The 16,609-nt window shown below is 37.5% G+C and overlaps 1 protein-coding gene across 1 annotated transcript in view; it reads left to right on the top strand.

Moving 5' to 3' along the window:
• The window catches only part of aacs (acetoacetyl-CoA synthetase), a 49,200-nt gene that overhangs the window by 6,997 nt on the left and 25,594 nt on the right, over window positions 1-16,609 (top strand). Inside the window, exons 5-10 of the mRNA XM_042487708.2 lie at window positions 6,281-6,378; window positions 7,841-7,955; window positions 8,810-8,891; window positions 8,999-9,152; window positions 12,817-12,897; window positions 14,691-14,815. Of these exons, the coding sequence (XP_042343642.1) occupies window positions 6,281-6,378; window positions 7,841-7,955; window positions 8,810-8,891; window positions 8,999-9,152; window positions 12,817-12,897; window positions 14,691-14,815 (655 nt within the window). The remainder of the gene's footprint in view (window positions 1-6,280; window positions 6,379-7,840; window positions 7,956-8,809; window positions 8,892-8,998; window positions 9,153-12,816; window positions 12,898-14,690; window positions 14,816-16,609) is intronic.

The raw sequence follows: 16,609 nt of genomic DNA, 5'->3' as shown, positions 1-16,609 counted from the left end.
TGATCTAGTCTGATTACCATTCACAATATTTCATAAATTTATACTGCATTTACCCTGCGTGATGGACTGCAGACAGTTCTTTCTTCAAAATTTGTCACTAACAAGAACCAAAGAAGTATCGTATAATAACAACCTGGTTATTAAAAGGTTTAAACTTGATTTTTAGAAAAAAAAAGTTTGTCATCGGGAAGTATTAAAATAGTTCAGAAAGCCTTGGGTCATAGGTTGTTCATGTAAAACAACATTGTGCTTGTTAAAACAGCTCTGAGATACAGCAGAAGAGTATACAAATGCCTAATTGCACTGAGTCTCGTCCATCACTGTCTCTCTTTCATTCTCTGTTCGGTGCCACATTTCCAGCCACGACGCTGCATTGTTTATTGAGCTGTTTGTGCTGTGTCAGTATCAGGGGCTTCAGTTTCACAGCGCGTTGTCAAATGGTAGCATCAGATGTCTGAAACTTTCACTCCTTGAAACAGCTTCTGTTTCTGCTCAAGTTGCTCAAGCCTTTTTATTATTATTTTTTGTGTAGATAAAGATGACAGAGAAAAGGCACAGTAGTTCAGAGGTTGAAGAAAAGGCTTGTGGATTAAAAAAAAACAATCTCAAATGCTGCTGAGAGAATTAATGGGGAAAAGGACAACTAGACTTGCAATGCTTGTCTGTAACCACAAGAGGTTTGACCCAGAAATTTGACCCACTGAAGCAAACACTTGTACTTAATCCTGACATTACCAGCAAAAAATCGAGGCACCTACATTTTCTGGTCCTTATATGTTCAAAAAGTTTCCTGCTCTTATTCTGAAGCAGCAATGGGACTAAAGTTTGCTGTTCATAAGCTCATATGGAGCTGCTTGGTCCAGGAATGATCACAGTGTGTAAAATTTCTGTGTGTGTGTGTGTGTGTGTGTGTGTGTGTGTGTGTGTGTGTGTGTGTGTGTGTGTGTGTGTGTGTGTGTGTGTGTGTGTGTGTGCATACGTGCGTGTGCATGCGTGTGTGTGTGGGCTCAGAGGAAAGATGGATATTGCAGTAGCGAATTCCATTAGCTAAATTACTTAAGCTCTATGGGAATCTCATTAGAAAGACTGGTGGGATGGACAGAAAGGGAGGAGAAGCCACAGAAACACAGATAGAGAGACACCAGCTACTCCATGCCTCCTTTCTCCCTCTTCCCCATTACTTTCCCATATCTAAACAAGAATCTGTGTTTGCGTTTCTGATGTGTGTGCTCGCTGGCGTGTGTTAGAGATGGAGATGTCCTTGTCCCCAGGTTGTAACCAGAATGTCTTGTCAGTATCTGCAATCCAGGAGATATATTAGCACTTAGCTGATGAAGCCAACCAGGCTTTATAGCAGGAAAAGAGCCAACCCTGCACACACTTACACACTCATGCATATACATACACATGCATGTATTCTCCCTTTTGTGCACTTTTTAGATCCATTGCTCTTCTCCTTGGTCTTCATTATCTTCAGCACCCTTTACTCTGTTATTCGTTTTGTATCAAGCCTCCACACCCACTGTTCTTCCATTGGGGAACACATATTTTTTAAATTATGTGTCATAAAAAAACACACACTGTGCAACCACGGTTTTACTGTTGAGCAATAAGAATGAGTCAGTACTGTAAAACAAAACTGTAGAAGCATTTTAATGTAAAATAGTACTTGACAAACAAATAAAAATGGTTTAAATTATAGAAATGACAACACTGGAATTTCAACAAAAAGTACAGTTTGTACAGTTAAACAACATGAGTTGAAATTAAAGAAGACCGTTAATTAGCAGGACCCATTTTGCTTTAGTGTACTTTTTTTTTTTAAACTCTCCATTGATGTAGAGTTAAGCATTGAGATTTGACAGGTCATGGTTAATATTGGTTTTAGAACAGGAAACGCCATGAGGCTACACTGCATAAAAAAATGGTATCAGAAACAACTGACAACATAGTTTAAGAAAAGAGAGCATAGTAGGCTACAAAGACATGCAAGCCAGCCAGTTTCATCCTTAACTTACCACAGATCGCTGTTTGTTCGCTTTCGATGGTGATGAAAGGCAGGTGAATTGGGTGTCACAACGACAGGCATTTCTCCAACAAAGCAAAAGGACATAGTGGGTTCCCTGGCTTTTCAAACATTAATCCAAGTTGGCTCTCTTTGTTTCTTGCTGCATCTTTGTGGAGTTATTTTTGTTTTTTTTATGTGTGCATCCATTTATTGACAGCATTATAAACTTTCATCTGTTCTCCACCTGGTGGATAATAAATGATTCAGGCTTCAGTTGATGGTTGCCCTCTTTAGCTACACATCACATATGACAATAGGTGACTGATTGGTGCTGTAATTCTGGAATTGTTGTTGCGGTCACAACGCTGTGTTTGCAGAGTATTTTGCAATGGTTTTAACAAACATAATCAAGGACTGCAACTATTTGTTTTATGAGGGGATATTAGTCAAATACATTCCATAGAATATGTCTCACATTGTGGCCTGTTTATTATGACTCACACGATTCGGCATGTTTAAAACTGACAAAGGAAACGCAAATCAGCACGGCACGGTTTGACTGGGCACAGCCAAAAGTGTAAATAGAATACCCCTTTATATGTTGATCCAAATTTGGCCATGCTGGCAGGAAACCAATGTCATTCAGGTCATTATTTCCTCGATCAGTATTTGTCACAGTTGCTTTCAGGACAGGATGTACTTCACTGACATTTAAAAGACAGAACGTCATCTGACTCCACCCAAAGTTTTTCAGAATACTTTATATCAACAAACATTATATCACTGCATACTGGAACCTCTCAGAGCTGAACTTTGACTAGGATCAAGAATGAAATACCACTTAGGCTGCTGTGATTGTCTGTAGGAGTCTGTTTAGCTCTGTAACATTGCACCTGTGGGCTCAGCATGGTTTAACTTTGGCAAAGACACTACTTACATCAATTCTCACAGTATGAATATTTTCAAACTTGAACTCATAGACATACTATGCTTATTGTATTTTCTGTTGGAGTGTGTGAATGACTATAGCTGACAGGCGGTAAACATAGACCCTAAGCAATTCCAGGGAAACGGTCTATTCCCATCCAACTACATGACTCAATCAACAAAATTTTCCCCTTCAATGCTGGAATTAGTTTTAGCTGATTTTTTTTACTTGGGACTCAGATTCATGCAGAGTTTTAGGCCTCTGGGATTGAGTCCTGTTTCATTGGTATCATGCCTTGGACTCATTTCACTTTTCATTTATTTTTTTTTTAACTCAAGACCGTATCACATGGTATGGAGCACAAACATTACATACAAAACACTCAGTGTGTTAAGAAATGTAGTAAATATACCCAAAAGGGTGAAGTAAACATAAATGTACACAATGCATAATTTTCATTTAAAAAACAGAGTTTAATGTTTTATGGGGCAAGAAAGGCACTCAAGGATAAACGCAATGTGTTTTGGTGTGTGACACTGAATATAAACACAATTTTGTGTGTTTATGATAAAACTCTGCAGGGCATCTTTAAAAAGTCTTTGTGGTACAATTTAATTAATGTTGTAATAATTTAAACTGCCTGGTTAAATCAACGTTTACCACAGAGTAATTCACAGAGGTTAAGAGTCTTCCTCCAGGGCATGTTCACAGGAAGGATTCACGTCACAGAAGTTTTTTCTCGGCTTATTCAGTCACATTCTTGTTTCTTTAACCATTTATCCAATAACAGCTCTACTCACAGGGCTAAAGCAGACACTTTAATTGGATCATCTTGTTTTTTTTGAGTCCTTGAAATTAATGTTTTTTATGAATAGATAGGATAAGAAAACAAAAGGCAAATGCTAGTGTGATGATGCCTTTTATTGTGAAACGGTGAAGTGATGTCACGCCAAAGTATCCATAACTGTCCTGAAGGGCAAGTTGACTTCCACTCAGTGATTGTAATCAAACCCGAAACCTGAAGTTTTACAGCAGTGTGCATGATTAATCAGATGTGAACAGCAGTGTGCTGCTTTGACGTGGAAGTTGTTACAGCACAGCAAGATAGTCATTCATAACAGCAGCCACAGAGGCAGTCGAGCAAGGTGTTGTAGCAAGATTATGATCCATGACGCTATTTGTCCCGGTCCAATGAGAGAGTATGATAATTTATGAGAGTGTCTGCAGAGCCAGAGTAACGGGATGGTGATCTGTCAGCCCAAGATGTCATTTTAGCCAGGATCAGCTTCCTGGTTACGACAGGAGTCAGCATAGCAACCAATAAAACACTGATTAGTCATGATTCATAGGAAGTGACAGTGTGCTTACCATGTGCCTTTGACCAGTCATAGTGCTCGGGTGGAACGACCAGCTGTATTATTGTTTTATCATGTTAGATTAGATACACGTTATCAACTAAACAGCCCCCTGTTTATAGCATCAGGGCTCCTGTGTTGAGCCTGGCCAATCCAAAGTTTTTTTACATCATGCCATATATTTTTAGCTATAATGGACTATGCTACAGTGTTTTATTGAAACAAGCGGATGGTACATAGAGCAAATAGACACAGACATTTTTTTTCTTTTTTCTTTTTTACAAACACTATCAGACTTATCAGAATCTTAACCCTAACCATAAACCTTATGCAGTCTAACCTCATCCCATCCCACAGGCCTTTTTCATGGGTAGCAAGTGACTGATGGAATTCTGAAATAGTAGAAATCTACAGTAAAACTGGGAAAATAACAGAAAATTAAATAAAATATAACAGTCCCAGATAGAACATTAGTAAAGGTAGTGCCTAGCATTATGAATAAGCAGAAATAATGAGAAAATTAATTGAATTGAAAAGTAAATAAATAAACAATATATATGTTTATTTAAAAATTTAAAAAAAAGAAAATAAAAAGGGTAGTTGTTGATGTCCGAGGTATCAGGCCTGACTAAGACCTAAGGGGAAAGTACTAGTAGTCACAGGCTGTACACAGATGCCCAGGCACACACCATAATTAACCTTTTTTGTCAAAATTATTTTTTTATGAATCACACTTGAATGCAATTCAGTTTAATTTAAATTTGACACCAGGCAGGTTGTGGGTTTAGTAAGTAAATCCAGAGACATGACAGTTTTTATTATTACTGGCTGAAATTAAGATGAAATGCATTATCAGATTTCAATACTGTGCATCCGTTTCTGTATCTTCATTTTCCATATGTGGTTGTCAATATCACTCTTTCTCTTTACCTCTGATTGATTCTGCCCTGTGAAAAAACCTGTGGTGTCCTTGGGCCTCATTTCCTGGTATTGATCCTGGAGTATATCACAGCAAGACAGCAGTTATGATCTCAGCCCTGCTTGTTGAGAATGAAATATTCCCACCCGCCTGGTTGATATTCATCGCATCTCCCTCCCTCGCTGTTTTACATTCTCATTATTCCTCTCTCCTCCTTTAATTCAGATTGTTTTTCTCCATCTTTCTGTCTCTCTCTCTTTCCTCCTTTCTCTTTTTCTTCTTCCACTGTTCTCTCAGTGAGGTGACCCACTGTGTGGTATAAGACAGACTACATGACAAATCCAGTTGCTGTCATCTTACTGCTGCTAGATATCCAATAACTTAGATCGGTGGTTCCCATCTGGTCCGGTCATATTTCACCTGAGTCATTGGTTCAAGGTCCACACATTGTAAATGACCAAATATTCAATTTTATTTCACAAAATGTAAACAACACGTTGGGTTAGAGCACAAAAAAATAAAACATATATTGCAATAAACAGAAACTGCACTTCAAAGTAAAAGCTTTGTGCCAAAAATTCAATGTACTTTAAAATATAATGCGTTTTTTTTCCCCCTCAAAACTTGGCATGCACACGAGTCACTTGCAGTCTATTCAGACCTGAAACCCACTTTTGGACCGTGACCCACCAGTTAGGAACCACTGACTTAGATGACTTTAAGGTCCCATATTATGCACATTTTCAGGTTCATACTTGTATTTTGGGTTGAGTGTTTTGATACTTTCAGTGTTTTTATAAATCTTTATATTGAAGTAGACTTGGTAATCAGACTTTTTACAATATGGGACCTTTTAAATCTAACAAACAGTAGAATAATTCCTGATTTCTCGATCTTCCTTATACTGTGATGTATTTATTTCTACACATACGGAATAAATTGTATGTTTTTATTTTATATTTTATCTCAAAAGTCTAGATTCGTGATGCCATCAGAATTGTAACTTGATTTGTTATTAACGAAACTTAACGTTTTCCTCCTCTTTTCGTCCCCTCTCTCTCCCCCTTTAGGCTACCTGCCTAATGGTATCCATGCAGTGGAGGCCATGTTAGCAGCAGCCAGCATTGGAGCCATTTGGAGCTCCACGTCTGTCGACTTTGGAGTCAACGTAAGGACCATATTATAATGCATGTTGTCTGTTTTTCTTTATTTATATTTTGAAGTATTTTTCCCATATTAGCTGACGTATCATCAACATTTTCTTTTTGGATATAGTCATTCAAACTAGACTTTATAATAGAAACAGTTCCCATACAACAGGGATCTGAGAGCCTTTAAGGAATACTTCAGTTGCAAAATAACCATTTGTATATCAATAACTCACAGTGTGTTACCTTGAATTTCAGAGGAAAACTTTGTTTTTCTTGCATGCCTCCAAAGTAAATTAAGAATCCAAAAACTGAGAAAATTTGTGCAGTATAATCCAAGTCTTACTTAAACAGTCGTATTCTCGGCACTTCCCAAACACATGCATTATCACCAAAAAATTAACTGTATCAAACACTTCTGCATAAACAGTATCATACACAAACAACTTGCATGCCTGGACAAGCACACACGTCTGAACTCTGCTCAGTAGAATGCATGTGTCTGGGGAAGTAATGAACATTAAAGTGGATACATGAGATTTAGATTATACTGCACGAGTTGTGTGAGAGTTTGTAAACAGATGTTTTGATAAAGTTTTGCTGTTCAGTGCAGACCCTTATGACCTCAGTTCATCAAGAAATTTCTCAGTTTTTGGTTTTCTTCATGAATTTGACATAAAACAAGGTGATTGATAAACAAATGGTCATTGTGGGGGTTAAGTACTCCTTTAACCTCAAGATTATTTTCCAAGTACACATAAATTAAAGCAAACCTTTTCAGTTAGCTGGTTTAGAGTCCCAGAGCATGTGTCTTTTTTTGGTGTACTCTAAAGTACCTGCAGTGCTACAAAAGTAAACAATGGGAGTGCCGTTGTCAGAGTGGCAATCTTTATCTCTTAATACTGGCAGAGCTCATACCACCAACTACAGCATTAAGCTGTACTGGGTAAATTGTTTAATTCAAAACAGACTCACATATGCAAACATCAAGACGCAAAGGAAAATTATGTCTGGCAGGCAAAATACTGTTTGTAGGCGTGGGTGTAATTAACTTTATCCTGTAGCAACTCTTTCCTCAATGGCCTTTTTTTTATCATCTTGGTCTCTGCTTCTTGATTCTCGTGTGCTGCTGCCCCGTCTGGCAGATCAGAGAACTACACGCACTAGAAACTTGTGTTTCCACCCTCATAAGGAACTTATTTGACTATAATTACTTACAGTTTTAAGTAGATGTAATCATCTCCTCCATGTAAATCACAACTTTCTCTGCCATTGATCCTTTATTCTTCGCCTTCATTAATATGCTCCTGTTTTGTGATGTTGTTATCTGTACTCAAAGAGAGTGAGACTAGACCATACACTTACTGCTCTTACTGCTCTGTAAGTGATGGATTTTAATTTTGCTGTGCCTTTCCTGTCTACCTACTCCGGTGTTCTCTTTTCTGTTTTAACCCTCCGTCTCTCTTTTTTATTTTGTCTCAGGGTGTCCTCGACAGGTTTTCTCAAATCCAGCCCAAACTGATCTTCTCTGTTGCAGCTGTGGTTTACAATGGCAAAACACACGACCACATGGAAAAGCTGACCAGTGTTGTCAAAGGTTGGCATCCACATAATGTTTCTTACCATACATTTGGACATTTTTTTTTAAAGCGGCTGTCCTTACTCCAGGATCACCATGAATTCATGACAGATAATAACAAATACATATGTCTTCTTTAAATAACAGTTGACAGTTGATTTTTTGCTAACATCTAGAAAGAGCCACTAAAGGGAAAGAACAATAGAGTGTTCATAAATTAAACCGTCTGTAGAATAAATGCATAACCCAGATGCAATGCATTCACTTGTGAAAATAATTCTGCTTCTATTTTCTGAATTAAGAAGATTATTATCTCAAAATGATGAAAACCCATTCAGAAAACTAAGGACAGGCTTTTTTTTCATTAAAAACTTCTCTCAGAACTCTGGTATAGTAATCTCATTAACTGAAAAAAGATCATGATATCTTTTAACATCATTTTGAGATAACTATTTTGTTATATGCAAATTTTTTTTTCCATAAAAAGGTTTCTCTGAATTCTAAAATAATGATGTTAATTTAGAAGAATAACAGCAAATTTCATTAAAACTTATCTCAGAATTCTGAGTTGACAATCTTTTTAAATTCACAAAAAAAGAGCAAATGCATTAGTGAATGCATTATGCTTCCGTACATAAAAGATGGTGCATCAATATAAAGTATGTAGTAGGATTTCTTCATATGCTGCCACAGGAGTGTCCGGAGAGAATGACTGAGCATCTTTCACTAAAAAAGCCTTCTTCCATAAAGAATCTATATGTGTTACATGTTCATGGAAATAACTATGATTCCTCTGGGAGCTCGCTTTGCTTTCTGAAGGCTGTAGTGTGAAGACACAAACACAGCCTCAGACTCTCTCTGTGTCTCTGTAGGTCTGCCTGACCTGAAGAAAGTAGTGGTGATTCCCTACGCCCGCTCCAAACAGGAGACTGACCTCTCCAAGATCCCCAACAGGTGTGTGTCTGTGTATAAAAATGCACTCAAGTGTTAAAGCTGAGAAACTGAAATAGATGCTTTTTGAATGACAGAAAGCATTCTCTCTGTTTTTTTAATCTCTGCAGTGTATTTATAGATGAGTTTTTGGCATCTGGTCGTGGTGAGGCCGACCAGTTTCCTCAGCTGGAGTTTGAGCAGCTTCCGTTCAATCACCCTCTGTTCATCATGTACTCTTCTGGCACCACAGGAGCTCCTAAATGTATGGTCCACTCCGCTGGGGTAAGGAAAACATCAGCTTCCTTTTAGCCCAAAATCATTAATATGGACCACTCTCTCGCTCTGTTTGTTTGTGGAGCGAGCACAAGCACGCTGCTGATCATTTTATAGATAATGGGAGGAATGTTGCGTCTCACTGGCTGACTCGTGGGTCGTCCTGTAGTCTTGTTTTTGCTTGTTTTATATATAATTGTATACATTGTGTAAAATATTTGGAATAAGGAGCACAGTAACAATTCAAAACAAGATACTTTTGTTGCTATTTTTGTTGCTCATTTTTTAGTTACTGCTTCACAAGGCTCAGATGTACTGCAGCTGTCTCTCACATGCACGCACACACGCACGCACGCACACACACACACACACACACACACACACACACACACACATATTAGCACACACAGGTCGCATCTGTTTGCAGAGCTCTCCAGGGTTGCCCCACATGTAGAGTTTACTAAATTGTGCACACCATTTTTATGAGGAAGAAAGATGAGAATAAGAAGAGGAAAAAAAGCAATTGAAAATCATGAAACGTAAATTTTAAAGTTGAGAAAAAAAGTCTCACTTCAAGATCTATTTATTATCTGTACTGAAGATTTTGATCATGTCGCAGAATATTGATCAGCAGAGTTTGCTCAACTGTTATGGTAGTACAGATGGTTAATTTCTTTTTCTGAACACCCAAAGACTTTAACTTCAAAGATAATTTTTGATTTTGGTAATAGCAGTTGAAGAAAACCCTCAGCACAAGGTCCATTTAGCTTTTCTGAGGCTTTTGATCATGAAAATATGACCTCTAAATTCTAATATTTTTTAATGACTTTTAAATATGCTTTTATGCTGGTTGTTTTTTTGTCTGTTTTTAGGCTGATGCTTTTACCTTGTAGTACTTGGAGATTTGTTCCAAATGTAAAGTGCATTACAAATAAAATCTATTATTATTAAAGGACTAATTGAAGCTCCCACAATCTTAATGTTAGAGTTGTCAAAAATACCTAGTAATGACACACACACTCAACAGATTTAGAGTAAAATAACTATTTAATAATGGAACATAATAACTGTGCCTGATGATGTGGTGTAGAGTCCTCTTTCGTGCCTTTATCCAAATCTATCATACTTTTTTTTTTTACAGTTCTTTAAAAGACAATTTAACCTTTTAATCAAATAATACCTACAATCAGAGGTGTTGTTTACATTAGGGACGCTGGGGATGTGTCCCCAACACTTTTTGAAGTGGCTGATTTTGTCCACATCACTTTTTTAAAGCATAATTTATTTAAAATTATGCACCAAGATATGGTAACCAACTAATGAGAACTATTTGAGACAATTTTTTTTCATGGGTAAACATGCAATGCACTGCAAATATAGAACAAACAAATGTGCATTTCCAAAAAAGGTAACCTAAGCTAAAATAAATAAATAAATCCCCCGTGCCCTCTGATTCTGAAATGACCCAGAAAAGTTCATGGGCTGAGCAATAACTTAAAGAAATTCTTGATGCAGTCTCTTCTTGTTCAGCTTTTCCATTCTCTCTCTATGACCAATTAAAATCTATTAATGTGCTGTTGAAGGGAATAGGTGCCACATGCACATTTCAGAAGGTTCCCTGAACAAAAGACACAAAAGAGGACTGAAAACTAAATCATTTCTCTGTGTGTTTTGACTCAGCAGGGAGAGCACTCAGCAGCACATTAAATGAGAAAAGTTTATCTGCAAGAGAATAAATATATGAAAGCAATACAGAATGCCAGAAAGGCTCACTGCATTATTATATCTTTAAACTTTAAATTGTCACCTAGTGCCTGAATTTTCACAATTTAAAAAAAGAAATATGCTATAGACTATATATATAGTATATTTCTTTTTTACAACACCAACATTTTTGTGTATTAAACATAGAAAAATATACAGAAAAGGTCACAGAATAGATATACAAAGACAATGGATAGTTGAGCAACAATGGTGGAAATATAGTGCGACAGCACAATCACAATTCTACCATAAATTGCAAGTTAAAATTCACCAGGATGCAGGAAATTAAGTTTCTGGTGCCCAAAATGTCCTGGGCAAGGACCTCCAGACCACCTATTTCACATAGAAATCTACACCCTTAATAGAAGCCAAGGCGATGCCCTTTTGACGCGCCATAGTTATCTCCTCTGACCTCATACTGATCCTCCTGTTACACTGCATAAGAATGCTTATTTTAAAGGGACGCCCTTGTCTAAATTTCACTCACTTTTTGCCAGCCTCACAGCAGTAGTAACTGTATATCCTTGTCATTTGGGTTAATGTTACATTTTCGGCCACAAGATGGCAGCAAACCTCCATCAGCAGTTCTTTGAAAGGCAGTATCCTCCTAGGAGAGTGTGTGAATGACATTTTTCTTTTCCTGATACATACCACATCTGAGTGAGGGAGAGTGTCAATGTGTGATTTCAAAAGAACCACTGCACTTTGAAGGCTGAAACATTCAACATTCAAAACGGGCTAACGCACTCAAACAAATGCATTCACACATTTTCACAAAATGTTCTTTCTGTCTCTCTTCTTCTCTGAAACACATCTATTATTTTCTCTATTTTTTCTGTTTCTCGCTTCTCCCTCCCGCCTTCTTTCACATCCGCTTCTCTGTCCTAACTTGCATGCATTTTAAAATAATTTTTTCCATCTACTACTCCCTTTCTGAGTCTCTCATTAGGGTTTTTTTCCCTTCTTCTTTCTTCAAGCTCCCTTTTCTTCATCTCCATTATTGTCTTCCTCTCTGTCTTGTTCTTTTGTGCCCCCTCCTTCTCCCCATGCTGCCGATAATTGGACAGTAATGTGTTGGTGAAAACATTTCGAATTGCGACGCCGGCAGTCCTCTCTGGCTCTACCAATTAGCCCCGGCACTGTTGCGCTTTCTGCTTTGTTACGGCTCTGTTAACATGCTGTCAGTGGCAAGATGGCATGCACCAAAGGACGGGTATGGCAGCTGAGTCCTGCCAAAGATTATAGGCGCACACACACACACACACACACACACACACACACACACACAGAGCACCTGTTTATTGGAAGAGGAATGTACTCATAGGCTACAAACTAAAAAACACACACAGTCACACACAGTTCATACTCGCCACCAGCGATAATAATCTTTCCAAACGTTATGGTTGGTGACTGTGGGAGAATTCACACTCAACAACAAAAGGCCCTGTTTATCAAAAGAAGTGCTTGTGTGTGCCGTGTGTATTCATCTGGGGTTTGTGAACTTTTGCCTAAAACTATATTGTGATAATTTAGAGAGAGAGTATTTTAAAGGGAAAGTTTTTTTCTTTCCAAATTCCATTCTTGCGTTGCTCTGTATATTACTGTACACTGACATGATACAGTTTTGTATTTTGGTAAAATAAAACAACCCCCATTAAGAGAAATGTGTGTTTTTGATTTTTGGTTGAACAGCTCCATTAATTACAGCTTGTTATATGAAGGTGCCATTCACATTGTTTGTGTCAAATTTGTCTTTACCATATCAGTATCACTACCTTTGTTGACAAACAGCATTCAGACAGAGGTAAAAATCAACAAATGTCAGTGTCATGAATTAAAGTATGAACAAAAACCTTTAAACAAAGAAATCATTGTTTCTCTCTCTTGTCTTGTCTTTTTGTCTCTGAAGGGCACACTCATCCAACACTTGAAAGAACACATTCTCCATGGCAATATGACCAGCAGTGACGTCATCATTTACTACACCACGGTAGGTCCACAACCTTTTCACAATAAAACTGACGTGCTCATTGTTCCAAAATGTTTTAGATCTGGGGAACGTGCTGTTTTCTCACCTTAGTTACCAGCAGAGGTAGAATGTGAGGTATTGTGGGATATGTTTAATCATGAGCTGGCTCACAGAGACACGCATGCACCTGCACACACAAACAGATCTCATCTAATGAGCCGCGCTGAGTGCTGAAGGTCAGAGCTGTGCATAATTTTTAGTTGTTCCTAGAAGATTCTCACTTTTTTTGAAAATAAACAGTGAGGAACATTATTTTATGTTAATTAAAGCAGCAATTTCTGTGGTGTAGTGTGTATTTGGGGTGTTTACACATGATTAGGGTTTTCTGACACATGCATGCCGCTGGGAACAAATAGAGCGGAGCACATTTTCTTGATTTAGAAACTGATTCTCTCAAGCATTGGTATCATACAAGAAAGTTTTGAGATTATTGCAAATAAGTGACTCCCAACTGAAAAACATAATTGGCATGCTTACATCTGTTTAGTCAACCTGTATCTGACCAAGTCATTGTTTTGCAAGTCACAATTAAGTCTCAAATCTTAGCACTCAAGTCCTTAGTCAAGACTGACATGTCCTAAGTCCTAAACCCCCAAACAAGTCATAATGAGCTCTTTACCAAATGGAAAGCCATTTTAACAACAGAATAATTATGATAGCCAAGCGTGAAATTGCTAAGTACACTAATATTAGCCCCAGCTCACTGTTCTTTGCAAAACTTCATATGGTAAACCAATGTTTAGTTTTTGTACAAGCACTAACTTATCTTTGGTGTATTTCTTTCCAACTGGTGCTCTGTAAAATAATTTGAGTTCTGTATGACTCTCTCCTGCAACTTGACTGGATGCTGTCAGATCGGTTCAAACTGAGTAGATGTGGGGAATTAATTGGCAGGTTTTTGGAATGAATAGAGTTAATATTAGACTTTAAAATCTTTAGGTTTGAGAGGACAGAATCAAGTATTTTGAAGTCAGAAGTGTCAAGTCCAGGTGTGGAGTGGAAGTCCAAGTAGAGTTGCAGGTCTTTTTTTATTTTGTCACATCAAATCCAAAGTCAACAATTGAATTTCCCCTGCAACAACTATCAGCTAACCTTTTTGTTGTGTTTGGGTAAATTGATAAGTAGACTTTTCTGCAAATGCCAGGAAATTTTGAAGTATGCCCATGACAGGTTTTCATAACTCTCAATGTTGAAGAAATGTATTTTTTGTGTTTGACAAACTGTCCAATGTGCATTAAATTGAATGAAATGAAATAAAATAGAAAAAAGCTGCCAATCCTCACATTTCAGAAGCTGGGTCCAGCAAGTATTTGGCAATTTTTGCTTGATAAATGACCTCAGTAATTATCTCTTTCTAACTGATTAACAGTCTAATCATATCACTGCTAACTGGAATTTAAGTACCTCATACGGCATATAGACAGTGTATCCTGTACTAGCTTCGCAGGCAATTATCTATAATGCTAACATTACTATTAATATAGATATGTGTTGGGGATTAGGCCAAATCAGTATCACAGCATGCACTAAAAAAGAGAGACACAATAATGTGAACCACAGGTATGTAACTCACAGTCTGCAGGAGTCTATTTTGATAACCCATTTATCCACGATGAAGAAAAAGGAGTGTTTATACCAGATAAACTGACCACTGAGTTTGTGTGTGTGTGTGTGTGTGTGTGTGTGTGTGTGTGTGTGTGTGTGTGTGTGTGTGTGCGCGCGCGCGTGCGCGCGCGTGTGCACGCTGACCTTAGACTGGCTGGATGATGTGGAACTGGCTGGTGTCTGCTCTGGCAGTGGGAGCCTCAGTGGTTTTATATGACGGTTCACCACTAATGCCCACACCCAATGTACTGTGGAACCTGACAGACCAGCTGGGGTGAGTTTGTCTCACACACACACACACACACACACACACACACATTTACACACACAAACAGGAGAGGCTGACGAACTGGAGCGACAATGACTGAATTGTTATGTTGTTTATTGCTCTCTGTTGGAAGATGATTTTTATTTTGAACTCCCAAATTAGGTTTTGCCCTTTGAAAATGTGTTTTTGTTATGAAGGCACAATTTATAATTAATATTAAGGTGACAACGATTGTCTATAAAACATCCTAAAAACACACAATTTCACTAGATTATTTTATTTTAAATATTCCTACTGTTGCCTCAACCCATGTTGCATTTTCAACGCAAATCGTGCAACTGACATAGAAAAGTTTCTTTTGATATAATACTTAGTGAGTTCAGACAAAACCTGACAATAAAAGCAGAAAGAGGAATTCAGATAAACAGACAGAGAGTGAGAAACCAAGCACGAGCAAAGGGTTTTCCTTGGAGAGTTTTGTTTTCAACCACAGAATTGATAATGTGTTTGCCTAACTGACAATTCGCAGACACACGCACACAAGAGCAGACCCATGAATAAAGATTTCTGCTGGTCATTATGTGCATCCAGGACAGAGACCCTCAGCAACTGATCATACAATAAACATTAATTATTTACTTATTAATTGATTAATTCTTATTTATATGAGAGGAGGGAGGGGAAAAAGGATGTCTTGGTGGTAGAGGAGACTAAAAGAGGGACATAGAGGAAAAAATGGGAATGGAGGTAGTAATTTTGCCTTATTTTCATGCCACAAAAGGCTGTTATTTGATGTAAAGTTAAAAATACACAATGGAATATAGGAAGAGGCATTTTCAAAATTGACAAAAGTTGTCATGCCAAGCATCGTGATAGAAGTTTTAATGCACTTTATGGAGGGCTGGGTACGTTTACAAGGGTACAATGACAGTGCACTTAAAAGAATACTGATACCATTGGAGTACTTTATTCAAAATAATCTTTATGTATTTTATACATTTATTTTTATCAGACCTCGCAGGCAAACAGTAGCCATACTTAAGAATGTTTTGGTGGCATATCTGCACGCTAAGCTGCCATTTTCATCAAATACACCGCTCTCAATTTCACCACATCAAAGACTGAATATGTTGTAGCTGCTGTGGTGGTGGGTAAATCATAAGTAAATCAAAGAATTTTGGTGATTGGCTGCAAGCACAACTAATTAAAACAACAGGTTTATTTTCTAGCTTGGGGTACAAAAATGCAGGTATTGTTTGACTGGAGAAGTTTCATTACTACTTGGTACTGGGTTTCTGGCCGATACCCAGCCCTAACTGTATGCAGTAAATGTATTGACATTTGGTGAAATACAAAGATTCTAGATGAAGTTTCGCATAACTTTAAACGAAATTAGTCTCACAGTTCAAACATACAAAACACTGGTCAAACTATCTTATTGATTACCACAAATGAGCTGCCTCACTCATCATTTTGAAAGTGATTTATTTATCTGATTTATTTAAAAAAAAAAAACATGGGGAGGCGATGAACAAGGAATATTATATATTTTTCCTGTAAAACAATTTTAAATATAAATATTTAATATATAATATATAATTATGGGGATGACAATGGTTTCAATGTTGTGAAAATATTTGGAGGAGTTTGGTCCCCTGATATAATTAGTAGATACTGTATCAACCCACACCCACCCACTCTACTTTTCATCATTGAAGAAATATTTTCACACACTGTAGGTTCACATCCAAACTGGCGCTGAGGATATTTACAGTAGATCCTCTTGGTAAATGTCCTGAT

The sequence above is a fragment of the Plectropomus leopardus genome, chromosome 4 (assembly GCF_026936395.1).
Source record: "Plectropomus leopardus strain MGB_pleo_1.0 chromosome 4, ASM2693639v1, whole genome shotgun sequence".
NCBI lineage: Eukaryota > Metazoa > Chordata > Actinopteri > Perciformes > Serranidae > Plectropomus > Plectropomus leopardus.
The sequence above is the reverse complement of the archived record's forward strand: the minus strand, read 5'-3'. Positions and strand labels throughout refer to the sequence as shown.